The sequence below is a fragment of the Polypterus senegalus genome, chromosome 3 (assembly GCF_016835505.1).
Source record: "Polypterus senegalus isolate Bchr_013 chromosome 3, ASM1683550v1, whole genome shotgun sequence".
NCBI lineage: Eukaryota > Metazoa > Chordata > Cladistia > Polypteriformes > Polypteridae > Polypterus > Polypterus senegalus.
Window position 1 is genome coordinate 62604169 of NC_053156.1, and position 18114 is coordinate 62622282.

The following is an 18114-nucleotide window of genomic DNA, read 5'->3' on the forward strand; positions in this document are numbered from 1 at the left end:
TAAAAAAGCCAAAAATCCCACTGGGGACAAACAGAAGAACATAAAGAAAAAACATAAGAAATGTGACAAAAGAGAGGAGACCATTCAATCCATCATGACCTGCCCCTATCTCATCCAGATATTTCTTAAAAGTTGTCAAGGTTTCTGCTTTAACTACATGTCTCAATAGCTTGTTCCAGATTCTCACAAGTCTCCATAAAGAAATGCTTCCAACTTGAGTCCTAAATACTCTTCCTCTTAATTTCCCCTGGTGTCCTTGTGTTTGTCATTCACTATTAAGTTGAAGGAAATCTGCCTGATCTGTTTTATCAATGCCTTTGTGGATTTTGAAGACCAGGATTAGGTTCCCTCTAAGTCATCTCTGCTTGAGACTAAATATGTTTAATTGTCTAAATCTGTCAGAATAGGACACATCTTCAAGTCCTGGGATGCACCTGGTTGCTGTTCACTTATTGGCTAAAGTCCAATCTATCTATCTATCTATCTATCTATCTATCTATCTATCTATCTATCTATCTATCACATAATAAAATGGCATTACACTAAATTCTCAAATCTCAAAAACATTTAGGATTATGAAGAGCCTGGGTATGCTAGGATCAGCATCACTGGGACAAGGCAGTACCAAACACTGGATGAAGAACCAATCCAACATTTCACATTTTAGCATAACATTCCCAAGCTCACCTAATCCAATTCTGTATTATAAAGGGCCAAACATTCCCAGCAGCCTCAGTGAAAAGGCAGGATTCATCCCTGAATGAGACACATGTCCATCACTGAAGGTGTTTTTATGACCCTGGTAGTCAAAAGCTTTTGGCAGGTTTGAAAACCAATGGTTTTCTGTGATAAATCCATAAACTCGTTAAAAACACCAAAGATTAGCTAGCAATCAGTTGCAGACTTTGAAAAGTATTTGACACAGATCTTTAGAAACTAGTGTGTTTGTGTATTGTGGACTAACAGTGCTGACTTCGTAGTAAAGTGCAGGGCTGAAAGCGTTAATAAAAATGTGCATTCCACATTAAAAACATTCATACAAACATTTCATTCATTTTCTGATCTCTCATATTTATCTGCTGCCTGGTGGAACATAATCATACAACCCAGTGTGCACGTTTTAGCACATTTCTGGCCAGTTTGCAAAGGTTATGCTCGTAGATCCCAGTTAACTCTGAGTAGCTTCTTTCTTCTGAAACTTTCCAAATGGTTGGAGGCTAATATTGTGACTTGGTGCGTGTTTTAAAAGGCAGCATACCCTGGATGCTTGAGCTTGGCTGTAACCTTTGTTCTTTTGGCATCTATCGTACAACTCCAGGATGTGAGACATTCTTCAGAAGGGGATGACCTGTGACTGGAGGGTCCAGGCGTGTCCACGCTGATTACGGCGGGAGGGAGGGAGTGGGTGAGAGAAGGTAGTGCCCCGCTTATTTAAAGGAGCTCGCGGAGCGCTCGACGCGCTTTTAAATTATACTGGCGACACCTGTGTGCTGGGAGATGGTGTCTTCACTTTTGTTGGTGCTACTGGGCGCGGCTGTGGCTGACTGTAAGTATTCTTTTGTGCTGGACATTCAGTCCGGTGATGTTCGGTTGCTCCTAGCGTTTCGGCTTGGAGAAGTGCGACAAAGCGTATGGCGCATTTTATAAGGACGCGGCTTGCTAACGATCCTCATTAGGCTGCTTTGATTAGTGGGAGCAGGTAGCAGAACTCGGGTAGAAAGGCTGCATTTTACTCGGCAGTAAGTCCACAGTCTTAAATTTGCCACTTTGGTAACGCATGATCGCGTATTGTATTTACAATTGTGTGAAATTTTGACCTCTCTCTGTTGTTTTTTTTTTTTTCTCTTCGTGTAACAAGTACTTAATAATCAAAGTTGTGACACTCCGCTTTAGAAGCGCACTTGCGAAGTTTTATACTGAGGCGTTTATAGATGCGTGAGGCGCACCACCGCGCTAGTTTTCTTGGTCCAAGTATTTGGATCTTGCTTCTGTTCTGTGTGGAGTTAATTTCACTTCAATCCGTTTGGTTGCCTCATTTAATGAAATCAAATTTTCGTCTGGTGTGGCTGGTAAATGAAGTGTTCTTTCCCGTCCAGATCTTCTCCGGCTGGCACCTTTCAATGTATTAAGCTGTACTCTAAAGCAGCTGCTGCTCTTGGGTTGTAAGATGGGCTATGTCATTTCATGCATTCATGTAGATCATTGATACCGTGTAATTCTATTTATTTTTATTTAGTTAGAAATTTTAGGCTTTTTACATTACATTTTAAAATGTTTGAGTACACAGCTGTAAATGTTTTCACTGTGAATTGAGACTGAGAAGTCCAAATGCACCCACAGGACACAGCATAGACCCAGCAAGTCTGGAACTGGCCCTGGATGGAGTGTCTACCAAAGCAAGATCTGCTCCTAAATACTATAATTTGGAGCTACCAATCTACTGAATGTGTTATCTTTGGGCTTTGGAAGAAATGCAAACACCTTGAACAGTCTCCCTCCATTCTCTAACAATGCCTGGGATTCAAACCCAGTCCTCGCCAGCTGAGCGGCAGCAGCACTACTGCTCCCCATTATGTTGCCCCTTCTCTGGGGATACTTTTTTGAAAGGGTGGGCCCTATGCTAGGATGAAAGGTCAAGTGTATCGTATGATTTTCTTTTAGCTGCTTCAATGATTTTTTCTTATTTCACACACACAGTGTTAGGAGTCACCACTTATGGGATGCCAATCGACCGTGTGGTTTTGGGATCCCGTCCAGTACTTCAGGTCACCCTAAGCTGAATTTAGATTTACTAAAAGGTGTTATTGTACTTAAAAAGTGCAATTATGATAATCCTGGTTATTATCAGCCCCTAAACATGCATTATGGAATTCGGTAGTTTATAATATTAGAAGCTGAGCCCTTTAATTAGCAACACTCATTTAATAGGCTGCATTGTTTCCTAATCAGCTTTTCCCACCTCCACTTCCATTTCTGGAGATGTGATGATTTCCAAAAATTAGCAGTCCATTGACCAAGACTTTGGCCTTCCTTATATTAAATTTCAACCTTACCTTGAAGATAATAGTTTTTTTTCGGGTGCGGCAAGGAGAGAGATCTGCCATGTGTTTTTTGCAGCACAGGCACTAACCCTGTATCAGAAGAGTGCATGTTGGAGGATAAATCTGCATTTGCCCACTTGTGGCTTTTTTTTTATTTTTAAGCATTTTTATATAAGGCACCTTTTTGGATTTTAATGGAGAAAGGATGGTGTTGTATGACTTGGTGGTCTTGGTAAGTCATTGAGCTTTCATGGCCAGGCACAATTCCTGTGTGAGCCTTGGATAAAGCTGTTAACCTGACAGTGTATATAGGTTGTTTGGATGTGATTTATTACATAAATATGGTTTGCTATGTTAAGCATGTAATGCGCCATTGAATCGGGTTTGCCTGAGAGTGGTTACAGTTATCATCGGTAGCATCATTTTTTCAAATTTGTTGTGTGACTTTGTATTTACATCACTTAGAGTATTTTAATAGATTTTTTTTTTCTTTCAGAGCTACAAATTGTTCTCATTCTCTGCTTGTGCTGTTCCTGTCATGAGTTGGCTTTTTACTGAAGCCATGTTTGGGCAGAGCAACACTGTATTGGGGTGTATGAGTGCGGGACTGTACACGAGGGAGCTCTTGTACCCATATGGCCGTCTTGTCTCCTATACTGACTTGTAAATTTGGGTCAAGTGTATGGTAAAGCTGCAGTGAATTAGTGTCCCATCAAGGAATAATTCTTACCTAACTGTGCTGGAATCAATAATGCACTGTACCTCTTCACCCTGAATTTTTATCAAGCGAATACTGATTGTGGTTGCTTGGATAGCAACATTTATTAATCCACTGGCGTTAATGGGTGTCTGGGCAATACCTATTCTATATGATGAAGCATTAGAAACTAAGAAGTATTGATGTGGACTTGGGGGTGCTGATGTATAATCCTGCAATTTTTGTAGTTCCAGTATTTGCAGAATCTGATTCCTGTTAGATTTGACACCCTCACTTTACAAGTGCACTAAAGAGGACCCTTGCTCTCCACAATAATCAAATGTGAGGGGTGCTGTGAGTAGAGATGTAACAAATGTATCTGACGCACTTTTTTTTTTTTAGCTGAAGTGTACAGAATTTCTAAATCTCCTGTTGAAGGTAACCCACTTGTGAATTGCCAGACTTGCTGGCTGACTAGTCTGTGTTGCCCCACAGGATTAGGGTTAGTCAGATGAGAGTCACATGAAGGGGATTGGCTTTTTTTTTTTTTTTTTTTTAACATTTGAAGGGTCCTGTGATTTCCAGCTTCCTTAAACCCTCCTTTTTTGGGAGTGTAGTCATGTGGCACTCAATCATGTGGATGCCCCAGATTGTGCCCCCTCTCATATTACTTTCCTTGGTTCATTTGCATATGTATTTTTTTTCTTCCCCTTCACAGCCTTAGGGGCTCCTCGAGGATTCTCTAGATATGGACCATGGAATTCCAGTCGGTATCCTGTTTGGAAAGATGGAGATCCAAGAAACAGAAATGTTTGGAGAGGTGAGCTTTAGCATTTTCATATGGGATTATATAAGCCACACACTTACAAATATGGATTCTTTATTGGCACTTGAGTTTTCTTGAGTTGTGTGGTCCCTCATATAGCCATTGCTTGACAAAGCACCATTTCATCTGGGAAGGGTTCATTGCATAAGAAGACCTGAACTTGGCCTGTGTTGTATGCAGTAAAAATCCTTTTAAAATCCTGACCCATTGCTATTTAACAAATCAGTTACCATATATTCATGGCTGTTTGATGATAGATCCTCCTCTGTAGGCTCCATACAGTTAAGGCGTTGTGGGTGTATGCCCAGGGGCCCTTGAAAGTAAGTTGCATTTTCAGCTTACCACCCCCAATAATGGTTAGCCCCCACCGGCTAGTGGAAAGAACCTAGAGTAGGAATTAATTCACTACATGAATTGAAACCAGGAGTTGTTGGAAGGAAAGTCGACTTTAAGGAGTATAATTCATCACAAGTCATCCATGGGACATGTGGGGGGTAATCCTAATCCAAATTTGGTGGAGCCTATTGCAGATCTAAAAAATCCTTCTGGACTCTTCCTTTGGCTGTGTCTTTGGGGAACCAAAAAATGGTCCTGCTATTTTAACCTGTCATTGTTTACACATGTCTTAAACAACTATTATCATACACTGATAATTTCTGTATTATCTATTATACATGTATTACATATTTATTGACTATGTATCTAGATCGCATAATACCATACATTGCATCAATCTCGTCTTTGCACAATGTCTTGTTTGTTTAATTTTAAAATTAAATTTCGAATTAAAATTCTATTTTAATTTTTTTTTATTTGCACTTGATGTTACACTGTGGACCTTGAGCCTCGCAATTTAGTCTATCTACTATCTACTTGTATATGGTTGAGATGACAAAATTTTTTTTTTTTTTGGAAGGGGACTATGGCGTCTCTCTGAGTTACCACTTTGGGACATTTTTTATAAGAATACTATCCGGTTCATGTAATCCTTGATATACTTCCAACGTTAGGAATGGGAAAACTATTGTGATGGTGATTGAGGACTAATAGACCTACCTTTCTTACAGAAGCAGTAATTCATACATTTTCCTTTTCCCCAGGAGGAGGTGTATCTTTCAGAACAAGTAATGATGGCCCCACACTGACTGGTGCCAAGGTGACTTTTTCCATTCAGATCAAGTTTCCCCATAACCAGAATGTAACAGAGGATGGAGACGTAGTTTGGGCCCACAACTGTACAGTAAATGGTAAGCTTAATCTCTAATCTTGGATGACAAGTACAGAGTGACACAGAATTAGAGCTCCTGGAATCTTGCTGTGCATTGCCTACATAAGAGGCAATCGGTCAGAAGTGTGGTACACCAGATGACGGTTAACAAACCTCAAAGGCTAACTGAAGTTCTGAAGAGGTAAAACTGAAGGAGCCCTGCATCCAGTTGAATGGAATTTTGGGAAGAGTTGCAGAATACATCTATAGCTTTCAAATGGTCCTGTATTTACGAAACAATAAAATTTTATACTTTTATGTCTTTTCCAAGTAGAGACAGTGATACAATAACTCCAAAAACATACATAGATTACAACATATGTAGTGTGTGTGCTGATGTTTGTTTATATAACATGAAAATGTTTTGACTGGCTGTTCAGTAACCTCATCTGTTGATAGAAATGGAGTCTACTGGAGTGGGTGCTAATATCCATGTACCATCAGCCAGAAGGGTGAAGTGAGAAAAGATAACTGTGCCATGGCCAAGGTCTTTAGCAATGCTGTTTGCTTTCTAATGCAGCATATTGTGTCCTAAACTGGTTACTGGAAATCTGACCTGAGTATGTAGCTTTAGCTTTGCATGTCGCTGTAAAAAGTCGGCCTACTAAAATTTTAATGTCCCATAGAATGCAGTTAACCATATGCGTGTGTGTGTATATATTGTGCGTATGTTGCTTTGCTGAAATTAAGGGGGGGGAATGAAACAATTGAACATTTGAACCTTTTTTTGTGATGGGTACTGAAGCTGCGTCTGTCTGTCTGTTGAGCAGGTAACCCAAGAGCTATTAAGCAGTAGTGCTACCCAGTTGACCACCATGTCTAGCCTTTAGGCTGCTTATTTTGAAGGTGTGAATTGCATTATTAATGAGGAGCTATACCTAAAGGAAAGGGTGAGGATTTATTTCACAATTGCATAGTGAATTTACTATAATGGATGGTGGTAAGAGCTTTTTTTTTTTTTTTTTTCAGAAAAAGATTCAAGTTCTTTGGGCTTGTTGCCTTTATTTTGTGTATGCATTTTATTGTATTGCACATAAGCTAAAGTGTGTGTATGTATATATTGTGTATATAATATTTCATCAATCCATCCATTTTCCAACCCACTGAATCCGAACACAGGGTCACGGGGGTCCGCTGGAGCCAATCCTAGCCAACACAGGGCACAAGACAGGAACCAATCCCGGGCAGGGTACCAACCCACTACAGAACACACACAAACGCACCCACACACCAAGCACACACTAGGGACAAATTAAAATCACCAATCCACCTAACCTGCATGTCTTTGGACTATGGGAGGAAACCCACGCAGACACGGGGAGAACATGCAAACTCCATGCAGGGAGGACCTGGGAAGCAAACGTGGGTCTCCTAACTGCGAGGCAGCAGCGCTACCACCGTGCCACCCTATATATTTCATAATACTGTATATATTTTCATGGGAATTGTTACATATGCATTATTTTCACTTTTACTTTTGTAAAAATAAGACTTGTCCTTTATTTCCGGCCCTGGGCGTGGTTAAATCTTTTTCGCAGGACGTATAATGGTGCTCATGTTGTGTTGGGTGTGGCTGCACACACAGTAAGGAGATGCCATCAAATAATCTGCTGTCTTTCTGCCGCTGGCGAGCTGTGTTCTTTTTGTCGCACTGCATGTCGATCATTCAAAAGCCTGTATTGCAGTTGTCCTTTTGCCACTTTGCATTTCTGCCACTCGCGTTGTGATTTGGGGGTTTATGCTGAACGCACGCTAAGGAAACGCAGACGGTTCATCTGCTGGCTTCCTGCTGCTGCTGCTGGCAAGCTGCATGTTCTGCTTGTTGCTTGTCGCTGTTTTAAGAGCTGGGAGCACATGTTTGTCTGTCAAAGGCATTCCAACTGCTTGGTTAGATGTCCTTGAACTTGTTTTAAATGTCTCACTGCCTTCTCTTGTATGACATTGAAGTGTCTCTTGGACATCAAATTGTCTTCCGAGAAGATCATGTCTCATCTCCCTAGTCTCCCTCCCAGGATTTTTTTTTAATAGAGAGAGATGTAATTTCACTACTCGGATCTGATTACCAGTTAGTAATCATACCATAGTGAATGAATAGATGACACCCCATAAACTGAGCCCTGCTCCAGTTTTCTCAAACTTCTTATCCCACCTCTTGATGCAGGCACACACTATCAGGGTGGAGATCCAATTTATCCCAGTGAAGGCTCTTCAGCAGGATGGAGTGGCTTCTTCCCCAATGGAGCACATTTCCCTAGGACCTTCAATCGAAGAAAGCCCAGATTTGTGTTTGTCTGGCAGACCCGCGGTAAGAAATGTCTTGCAGTTGTGGTTGACACCTTCAAACAAATTAACTTTAACATAAGGAAGAGTTGGGTTTTGCATTAAAGTCCCATCTTTTGGACTATCAAGTCATTTGATTTTCCCTTTCTCTATTTGTTGCTCTTCCTAGATCTCTTTTGGGTTTCTAAATTCTTAATTATTGCCTACAACTAGGGAAATTTTGGCAGGTGGCAGATGGACCATCCTCATCTCTAACAATTGGCACAGATGATATTCCCCTGGGATCCTATTCTATGGAAGTTGTCGTGTACCATTCTCGTGGAAAGGATAAGTTTGTCCCACTCGGTCAAGCCGCAACTCAATTCACTGTTACAGGTAGGGGGTTTCCAGTGATGAATTTCTAAACTTACTATTTTCATAACTAACTGCAATTTCCACGTTTCTTTCCCTCATTTTTCTAAATGTCTTTTGCAGATCAGATCCCATTCTCTTTGTTAATCTCTCAGATCAGTGATGTCAACCGAGCAGACCAAAGCTTCATCCAGAACAAGGCAATCTCTTTCGTGATTCACCTACATGACCCAAGTCAATATTTGCAGGATGCAGATATAGCATTCAACTGGGACTTTGGAGACAACAGTGGAACACTGATTTCCCGCAGCTTACAAGTCACTCACACCTACCTGAGTGCTGGTGCTTTTAGGCCTCAAGTCACCTTGCAAGCCTCTATTCCATCGGCCAGCTGTGGTACTTCTGGGGACACACCCACACCTGGAGCCACCACAGAAGGCTCTGGATTAGTTACTTCAGACCCACCTACAACTCCTCAACTAGCTTCTACAGGTAAGCGGAGTGTGTGCAAGTAGTTTTGCTTTATACACAATGTTTGTTCTGAAAGTTATAAAATCCCTAGTACTAACAGACTGACATTATTTTTCCCCTAACCCACACAAATTCAAGTGTCCTTGAGTTAACATCCTATTTCCTTTCTCCCTGTACTCCCCTGCCCTTGTCTACCTTGTTTTGCCAGCTCCAGCTGAAGGTTCTGTTGTCCCAGTTCAGCCATCTACCCCTAGTCCCATCCTGACCACTAATCCTACTGTCCCTTCCAACTTGGATCTGGCTGCTCCTGCTTCAGTGGAGGTTCCAGCTAATGATGCCACACCATTGAATGAAATGGCAAATGTGGCTTCTCAGACTCCTGAGGAGGCTGCTGTGGTTCCTGTTAGTACAACAGCTACAGAGGTTGCTGTGGAAGCAGGTACTATTGAGGATGAGGCGAATGCCAATACTGCAGTGGAAGATCCAGAAGTTGCAGTATTAGATGAAACCCAAGACACTCCTGAAAATACAGCAGAGTCTGTGACAGTGGCTGCCTCCTTAGATTTGGCCAATGAAGCTACCACCATGCTTGGGGATGTAGCAGAGGAAGTAGAATCGGACACTGCTGCTGAAGTGGTAGAGGAGGATACAACACAAGTTGCCCCAGCTGATGCTGCTGCTGAGGTGGTGACTGTAGCTGCTCCTGCAAGTGTAGTGGCAAATGTGGTTGCTCCAGTGGATGCAGTCACCCCTCTGACCGATGCTGCTACAGCAGGAGAGATCAGCAATGAAATTGTGGAGACAGAAGGTGAGGTAATGGTTAACCTCTCCTAGAAGGAGTAGTATGGAGAAGATTATATGCTTTTTTTTTTTGGCAACGATGGCATTTAAGATCCTGATTGCTTGAACTTCAGTGAGTTGTTTGGTGTGATTGTTTTAGGAAATGTCTCTTTCATTGCTTCCTGTTTGGATGTCTGCACCATGAAGGTCACTGACTTTTTGTTTCCACAGATGTTCTACTTCCGGAAGATCAGATTGAGGCAACTGCCAATGTACCCCTGTTAGTAGCAAAGAGACAAGTACTAGAGAACTCTGGTGAGACCTGCCTGATCTACCGCTATGGGTCCTTCGCCACAGACCTGGACGTTGTTCGTAAGTGATGTTCTTGCACATAAGGTTTCTACAGAAATTTGCAGAGTGGTTAGGTGAAATGATACGCAAACAGTTACTAAGTGATCAGAATGCATTTCTGCATGGTAATGAATTTCCATTTTAGGGGTGATGGTATATCCAGTTTTTTGATGTTTAGCGATCACCTGTGACCTTGGGTTCTTATTTGGGGGGGAGCGTGGGTGGGTGATTATGTGAAAACCAGCTACATGATGATAAACTTATCTGTCTCTGTCCATATTGTACCCAGGGTATTCACCCTTCAGGACCTCTAATGGCAGGCTGCTGGCGAACTGCAACTATTTTTTTTTACTTTTACTCTTATTTCAACCCAGTTTACCACCTACAGAGTTACTTCCGGAAGGGTCCTTAAGGGACCTCTGCTAGACAAGGAATGGGCAATCCTAGCTGTTGGCTTGCTAAGTAACAATCAGACCTTCCTGTTAAATGGTATTGCAGGAAATAAAATTATACAACCTCCGTGGAATTGGGCAGTCTTCCTTCAGTCTTGGAGAATTGATTATATAATTAAACACAATTTCCTGCTTGAGCAAAGTTGATGGAACCTAAGAGAGGACACTAAGAGGAGCTGATCTTGAGGCAGCAACTAAATGGAGGACTTTACAAAAGTGTCAAGAGTGACTGAAGTGAGAGCCCCCTTTTTTTTTTTTTAAAAAGCCTAATACAGCAACCATGCCGTCCTCCTCGCCCAAAATAAGCACTCACACCTAGCTTTGTTTCTAGTAGAGAAGTCAACCATTTTTCCCCAAAACAAATTGTATTCAGTCATTATCCTATAAGTGCAAGGTTGATTCCCAAGGGAATCGAAAGCTACTCAAAGCTTCAGTTTGGTTATACAGAACATTCAAAGGTCACGCTTCACTTTCTAATAATGCATAATACTCCTTCCTATCTTGACTTGAACTTTCCCAGAATAAATTGCACTTCTGTTCAGCATGACACAACTTTTAGGCCAACATCTTTACCTGAAATGTATCAGTTGAAAGTTACTGACATGACGTATTGTAGACCCTATAAGCCAATAAATGTAGACTGAGAAGTGAACCAGCTCTTTTGTGAATTGAGAATACCACCAGTCTACAGCATGGTGGCACTTATTGCAGTGGAGTGGTGTATCCTGTTAGATCTACAAATCTACACTGAATGCATGAAAGGCATTTAAAACCAGGATTAAACAGTAACTTTCAGCTCCGTGTGTGAGGTTTATTTTAGATTGGATTTTTCCTTTCAAAGGCTCCAAATTTCATCTTGTAGTGGGTAGCCATTCCAGCTACGGCTAGAAACGTCTGTGCACTGCTTTGTGGGGTGTTTAGCAATCAAAAGGTTTCATACTGCGAAGGGGGAATGGAAAATACAAACCATGAAATACTGAAGTCAAAATGTTTTGTGCTTGCCTCCTCAGAGGGAATTGAGGCTGTGCAGATCATTCAGGTGGCTAACGTGAACACGGCAGAATCTTCGAATGTGGTGGATCTGACGGTGGCCTGTCAGGGCAGGTAATTTGCAAGGGCGATGTGGTGTCTGACTGGGGTTTCCTATAGGAGGAGGGCTTGGCGTTTTGAGATTTGTGAGGTGCACAAGTGACTTTGGTAGCCTGTGAGAAAGTTGGTTGGGCAATTTCTTTTTTAAGATTTGTATAATGCGGAGTTGTTGTGGCGTTTCCCTTTTTAAAGTCTTTTTTTTTTTTCTCTCCATACCCCCCCCTACAAGCTTGCCCAATGAAGTGTGCACCATAATATCCGATGAGAACTGTGAAGTTCCACTGCAGACAACTTGCAGCGAGGTGGTGCCTACTCCTGAATGTCAGCTTGTCCTCCGGCAGATCTTCAATGACACTGGAGTATTCTGTGTCAATGTGTCCTTGGCCAACAGTGTGAGCCTGGCAGCAGCCAGTGCCCACATCAACATCAATGCAGGTTTGTGTGACTTGTCAATTTTGTTTTGGTATAACTGGCACAAGAAGTTTTTATGTATGAGGAAAGTCAGTTTGCACTGACAAATAGTGGATTTTATTTTAAATGTAATTCTGTCATTTTTTTTTATATATAGATATATAATATATATTGATATATTGGAAATTGTGTATTGTCCTCCGTCTGCACTGAGGGCTTTGATGGGAAGGGTAATGGGGGAGTTTTAACTGTAAATATACTCTTATGAGCAAATTGGGTACACCTGCTTATCCATGCTAGTGTGTAGACTCTCCTGTGGCAGCAGCACAATGCATAAAATCCTGTAGATGTGATGAGCTGATGAGACAGTAGGGTCAGAAGTTTGTGTCAATTCCATTTATCCTTGCATCCAGCCTTCCTTGAGACAACAGTCTAGGCTGGTGGTGGTAAATTAGGGTGTGGAATGTTTTCTTGGCATGTTTTGGGTCAGTTTAATATCTGTCATCACTTGAATGCCATAGCCTATTTGAGTGTTGTCGCTGACAATGTGTATCCCTTCATGGCCACAATTTAGCCATCTTCTGATGACTAATTCCACCATGACGAATGCACCAAGTCACAAAGCAAGCTTCCTCTGAAACTGGTTTCATGAACCTGCCAGCGTGTTCAGTGGCCTTCCCAGTCACAAGATCTAAATACAAAAACACTTCTGAGATGTGGTAGGAAAGGAGCTTCACAGCATGGAAGCCTCACTGCAGAAATTGCACGATACAATCCTGTCTCCATGGAATGTTTCCAGCATCTTGTGGAATCTGTGCCACAAAGAGCTGAGGCTGTTCCGAGGGCAAAAGGAGAGGCCCTTTCATCTTTCAGCATAATGTTCCTAATTGGCTCAGTGAGTAGATTTTCTGAATGAAACTGTAAGGTACAGCACTTCAGTCCGTGTGTCCTGACCTGACTTGTGATATGGTAAAGCACGGCCTATAACACATGCTAGGGTTGTGCCTACCAAAGTATACTTCATGCTTATCTCTCTAGCTCTCTATCTCTATGGTCGGGATTGTCCTACCGTCCCGTGAGTGCTACGCAGGCGCTGAGTTTCACACACGCCCCGTCCATTTTGCAATGCACGATGGGATTTGTAGTTTAGTTTTTCCAGGTAAAAGATGATTTTCTACTCCAGACTGTGCGATATCTTCTTCTTTCTTGCTATATAAAAGCGGTCAGGATTGTCCTTCCATCCCGTGAGTGGAAAGCGTAGCGGTATTCTGCTTATCACAGACTTACTACTTGCAGCTTGCGTTTACGACATGATGTGAGCAGAGTTCTGGTGCTCCCATCGTTCCCTTGCTGTTGTGCGCGATGCGCTGGAAAAATAGACAAAATTATGTCTCTGGAAATAATTAATGTTGATGGAGTACAAATGCCTCACCGCGTAGTAAATATCAGGGGTTCAAAGGGCAACCTCAATATAGAAAAAAGTTTAAATTTCATCACAAAAATAACAGAAATTACGAGTATTAAAGTAATACCGCTCAAATGCAATATAACCAAATTAATGAGTTTGTATAAAATATCAAATTGATCTACTGTACATATTGAATTGCCTTCAGAAGTGGTCAACTTAAAAGTCGGTCGCCTTAAAAGGCGGGTCAGCCTAGTATTAAGTTAAAAAGTGTACTAAAAAGTAAGTCTCTCATACATCACTCAAGATTGTAAGAAGTGTTTTTTTTTTTTTTGAATGTTGATGAAAATATTTTCAACTTTTTAGTCTTGGGTTTGTTTTAGTATAATGTTGTAATCCATATTTTAACACTTTAATATTTCTGTCCGTTACTAGCACATTTGTTGGCGAAATCTGGAACTATTCTTTAAATTTCATTTAAGTAACATGGATTAATTGCTCAATTAGTGAAACTGATTCATGTATTGTCATCAGAAGTGAGTAAGTGTGCAAAATTTCAAGTCATTTGGACAATAGGAAGTGGGTTAAATATCAATTACAAGATTTGTACCAGACAACCAACAGGTGAATAATAATAATAAAGAGTGCATTACAACCATAAGCATATGTGCATGATGTAACACAGCCTGCTAGATTCATCCATTATGGGGTCTGGCCTGTTAAACTGAGATGCTGCTGCTGTACTAGGTGCACATGTTTAATGTGAGCCTGGTTCTAGTTGGTCCATAGTAATGTGAAGACAACGGTTTTGATTTCTGCATGGGCCTGTCACAGGACAGGTGGTGGTGGTTGGGTGAGGAGTATTCCCTAGCACAGTAGATTCATCCCCCAATCAGATATGGCTGAATAAAGGCATTAATATTATCCCATTCTTCAATCCATATACCCCATTTGTCTATTACCCTTTTTTCTATTTAGTAAAATCTCATCCCAACAGACTACCAGTTAGCAGAGTGCATTTGCACAGTGGCAGTTTACTAGTACAATTACAGACTGACATTTCTTTTAATGGGGGTTATTTGGGTGTTTACCTGTAAGGTGACTAATTTAAGCAAGTTTTGAGTGTGGTGGAAAATATAGGGTATTTGTGACCTATGGGGGCACTAAGTGTGCTGACAGTATGAAAAGTTGAAGGGGGATGTTTAAGAAAAATCCCTTTTCCTTTGGTCATAGGGGGCTATATTAGATATTTATGCCCACTACACAGTTAACAGGCCAGCCAATATGACCAGATAAAGTTCATGTTCTGCTAGTGGGCTTGGTCATTAATACTGAAGCCTCCAACAGGATTTTTCTTTTATCCCCCCCAGCATCAAGTTCCTCGACAACTACCATTACACTTCTGGTTCTAGGGCTGCTTCTGGTTGCTGGCGCAGTTGGTGCTGTAGCTTTTACCTACAGGTGAGGAGATTAGCTTTCTGGGTGGCATGGGTTTCTGCCTCGTGATTTGTTTTCAGTATTTAAGATTGTTGGAGCGGGAGCGTGCACGTCGTAAGTGTGCTTAAGGCTGACTCGTGATGTTTGATCCTCAAAGTTTAAACTGCCTAGTGAACTACAATGCATTTAGATCCCTTTGCCTTATTTTGTATGCTAAAAATCCTTTCATTTTTTTTTTCTCATTAAGCAACACTCCTACCCCAGAATGACATGTTTGAAACACGATTATATAGATTTTCATGTTAAACTAAATTTCTCAATGACACAAATGTTTGGAGTCCACCTGTGGTTGATTTCCATTGATTACACAAGATTGGGGAAAATCGCACGCCTGTCTGAGGTCCCACAGTTGACAATGTGTATCAAAGGAATTGGCTGCAGAGCTGAGGCACAGATCTGGGGGAGAAACTAAATTTCAGCAGCATTGAAGATTCTTAGAAGCACAGCAATCTCCATAATTGAACACTGGAACAAACCTAACTCTTCTAGAGCCTGTCTCCCAGCCAAACTGTTCAATCTGGGGAGAAGGGCCATGGGAAGGGGTGACCAAAAATTGGACGGTTACTCTGGCTAAGCTTTAGACAACCATCACTGCAGCAGTCCCCACTGAGCTTTGCTGCAGTGGCCAGATGGAAGACCCCCTGTCCGAAGATACAAGAAAGCCTACTTGGAGTTTGCAGAAAGGCACCTCCTAGGGCTTCTGGACTGAGAAATAGTTCTCTGGTCTGAAAGTCTGGGGTATTCAGTGTTGCTTGAATGGGGGGGTTGGGTTATTTAGCACAACATTGCAACATAAATGAGGTGGGGGGGGGATGACGGGGTCTGAATACTTTATGTGCAAATATAGCACTGATCTTGCAGATGTGTTTAAGTGCTTCTGGCGGTGGCTTACAACTAAAGGTGTGATGTCAATGGGTTGCTCTCCACTGATCCTCTCGTTTCCTCCTAGGCATCGGCTGAAGGCCTACCACCCGCTTACAGAGGAGGGCCTGAGCAGGAGGCCAGAAGCGGAAGATCAGACTTCTGTTCAAAGCTTCCTAAGGACATTTTTGGGTTGGGAGCTTGTTGGGGAGAATCGGCCCCTGCTACGAAGCCAGGTTGTTTAGGTTCATCACTTTGCTAATGCATATCTCATGACCAAACCAGCACCAGACCCTTTTACAGTACTAGCTCGTGATAGCCAGATGAGGGGGAAAAGGGATTAGCGTCATGAAATATCAATTTCAGTCTGCCCACCGCCCGCCCCTTAAAATCCTGATTTTTGAGGTTTTCTTGTATTTTTGCAATGAAGGTATAACTTTTTTCAAACTGTTTTTGGGATCATATGATGTCATTTTTATGGGCTCATGGATATGCATTAGCAAGGATGGCCTGTGCACCTTTGTGCTGAAGGTGAGCTACAGCTTTCAGTATGGTGTCCTAGTATATAAAGTGCAACTCCACTGTGTCAAATCTGGAAAAAATGCCTGTATAATATTTAATAAATATCCAACTTTTATGAAATGAGCAAGAGCTTTTTAAATTCAGAATTGTGACCTTGTCATGACATTACATATGCGAATATTGTTATCTTGGTGTAAATTTGCGATTAACAAGGCACTGGAGTTGCTTAAGTATTTAACCCAGCCAGCCACCCACCCACTACAAAATGGCATGGTTTGACTAGTCTTAACAGTTCTTGACCAGTAGAGGGCAGACTTTTCAGTCTGAATGGATTTGTGCCCAATTGTTTCACAAGCTGTTTGGTCCTCTTCAAAAAATGAACTATTCTACTTTAGAGAAGTTGTCCTGCAATTAAATTTCACTTCATTATCTTGAAGTAATTGTGTGCCATTTCTCAAGATGCTTGGATTTTTGTTGAATTCACTTTATTGAATGGTGGATAAACCTCTTCAAAGCTGTGACCATCTGCGGTGCCTATACCTTTTTAGTTCCAGGAATGTTGAAATGTTACATGGTCTATAAATTGCTTCCTCAGCTTTGTAATATGCCAGCTGCACCCGAGACTTATCTCTGCTACCCAAGAGTGTAACGATTCACCTACATTGAAGAGTGAATTTTCTGCATACAGGAACAGAACTTCTCGCAGTGGTAGCGCTGCTGCCTCACAGTTTGGAGACCTGGGTTTGGTTCCCGGGTCCTCCCTGCGTGGAGTTTGCATGTTCTCCCCGTGTCTGCGTGGGTTTCCTCCCACAATCCAAAGATATGCAGGTTAGGTGCATTGCCAATCCTAAATTGTCCCGTGTGTGTGCCCAGCAGTGGGTTGGCAAACTGCCTGGGCATTTGTTCTGCCTTGTGCCCTGTTGGCTGGGATTGGCTCCAGCAGACCTCCGTGAAAATGTTAGGATATAGCAGGTTTGAGAATGAATGACTGACTGACTGACTGACTTCTACTCTCTGCCACGAGGGAAGGCACAGTGTGATTGTTGCATCCTTGTAGAGCCAGAAGGTGGGTACCCCAATGTCTTGGTACAATGAATTTTAAGGTACACTCGATTTGTCCCTAGAGAACCAAGTTGGTGAAACTTTTTGCCAAATACTAATACAAACTGAGTATACTTATGAAAAGGAGTGCTGACTTTTCTAAGCAACATGTGATGCCTGATTATATTAAAGCAGTTTAGTCCAGGTTCAATGCTTGCTGTGAACTTTTTCACCCCCCAAAGTTAACTTTTCTGTGCTTTGAAAATTTTCTCAAAAGAAACATAATTGACTTTACCACCATTTATGTATTTGTACAAACAGTCTGACTTATTTTGGGGTAGAGATTCCTTGAGAGACTGTTGCAAGTCATGTCCATTCTTAACTTTCAGACTGTGGCATTGCAGTTCTCTTACACTTTGCTCCATTTCGTCACATTTTAAGCCAGTATTAAGTAGAGGTCCCGCTGCTTCTTCTAATCGTAGTTTAGAATCCAGCTCTGTCATTTGCTAACCTACAATTCTGGCACTCCCCAAGATAGAGATTTAACAACAATATAACTTAGCTTTAAAAAAAAAAAAATGCTAACATTTGTGAAACACTTGGAATTAATCTATATAATTTATGTAGTGCAGGTCCAGTGCTATCTGGAGTTGCTGTGGTCAAGCATAAAAATAACCTGGAGTAGTCCCACACTAAGATTTCTCTAGCCATATCATTGAACACCAAAATGATTAAACCATAACCATTCCACATCTTTGTAACCTGCAAAGAG

The 18114-nt window shown here is 41.6% G+C and overlaps 1 protein-coding gene across 1 annotated transcript; it reads left to right on the forward strand.

Annotated features, from left to right (window-relative positions):
- Window positions 1–1449: 1449 nt before the first annotated feature.
- On the forward strand, window positions 1450–16424 carry pmela (premelanosome protein a). The gene is made up of 12 exons (XM_039747316.1): window positions 1450–1546; window positions 4457–4558; window positions 5665–5811; window positions 7993–8136; window positions 8325–8486; window positions 8586–8954; window positions 9142–9741; window positions 9945–10085; window positions 11527–11620; window positions 11835–12040; window positions 14792–14882; window positions 15868–16424. Exons 1-12 carry the CDS (start codon window positions 1498–1500, stop codon window positions 16022–16024), a joined length of 2262 nt encoding a protein of 753 aa, XP_039603250.1. The 5' UTR covers window positions 1450–1497; the 3' UTR covers window positions 16025–16424.
- The last annotated feature ends 1690 nt before the right edge of the window (window positions 16425–18114 follow it).

Excerpts from the sequence above, each read along its gene's own strand:
- pmela (XM_039747316.1), top strand. The coding sequence starts at position 1,498 with ATGGTGTCTTCACTTTTGTTGGTGCTACTGGGCGCGGCTGTGGCTGAC. Across the intron at positions 8,487-8,585 it reads AACTCAATTCACTGTTACAG|ATCAGATCCCATTCTCTTTG; the intron begins GTAGGGGGTTTC and ends TGTCTTTTGCAG. Across the intron at positions 11,621-11,834 it reads ACGGTGGCCTGTCAGGGCAG|CTTGCCCAATGAAGTGTGCA; the intron begins GTAATTTGCAAG and ends CCCCCCTACAAG.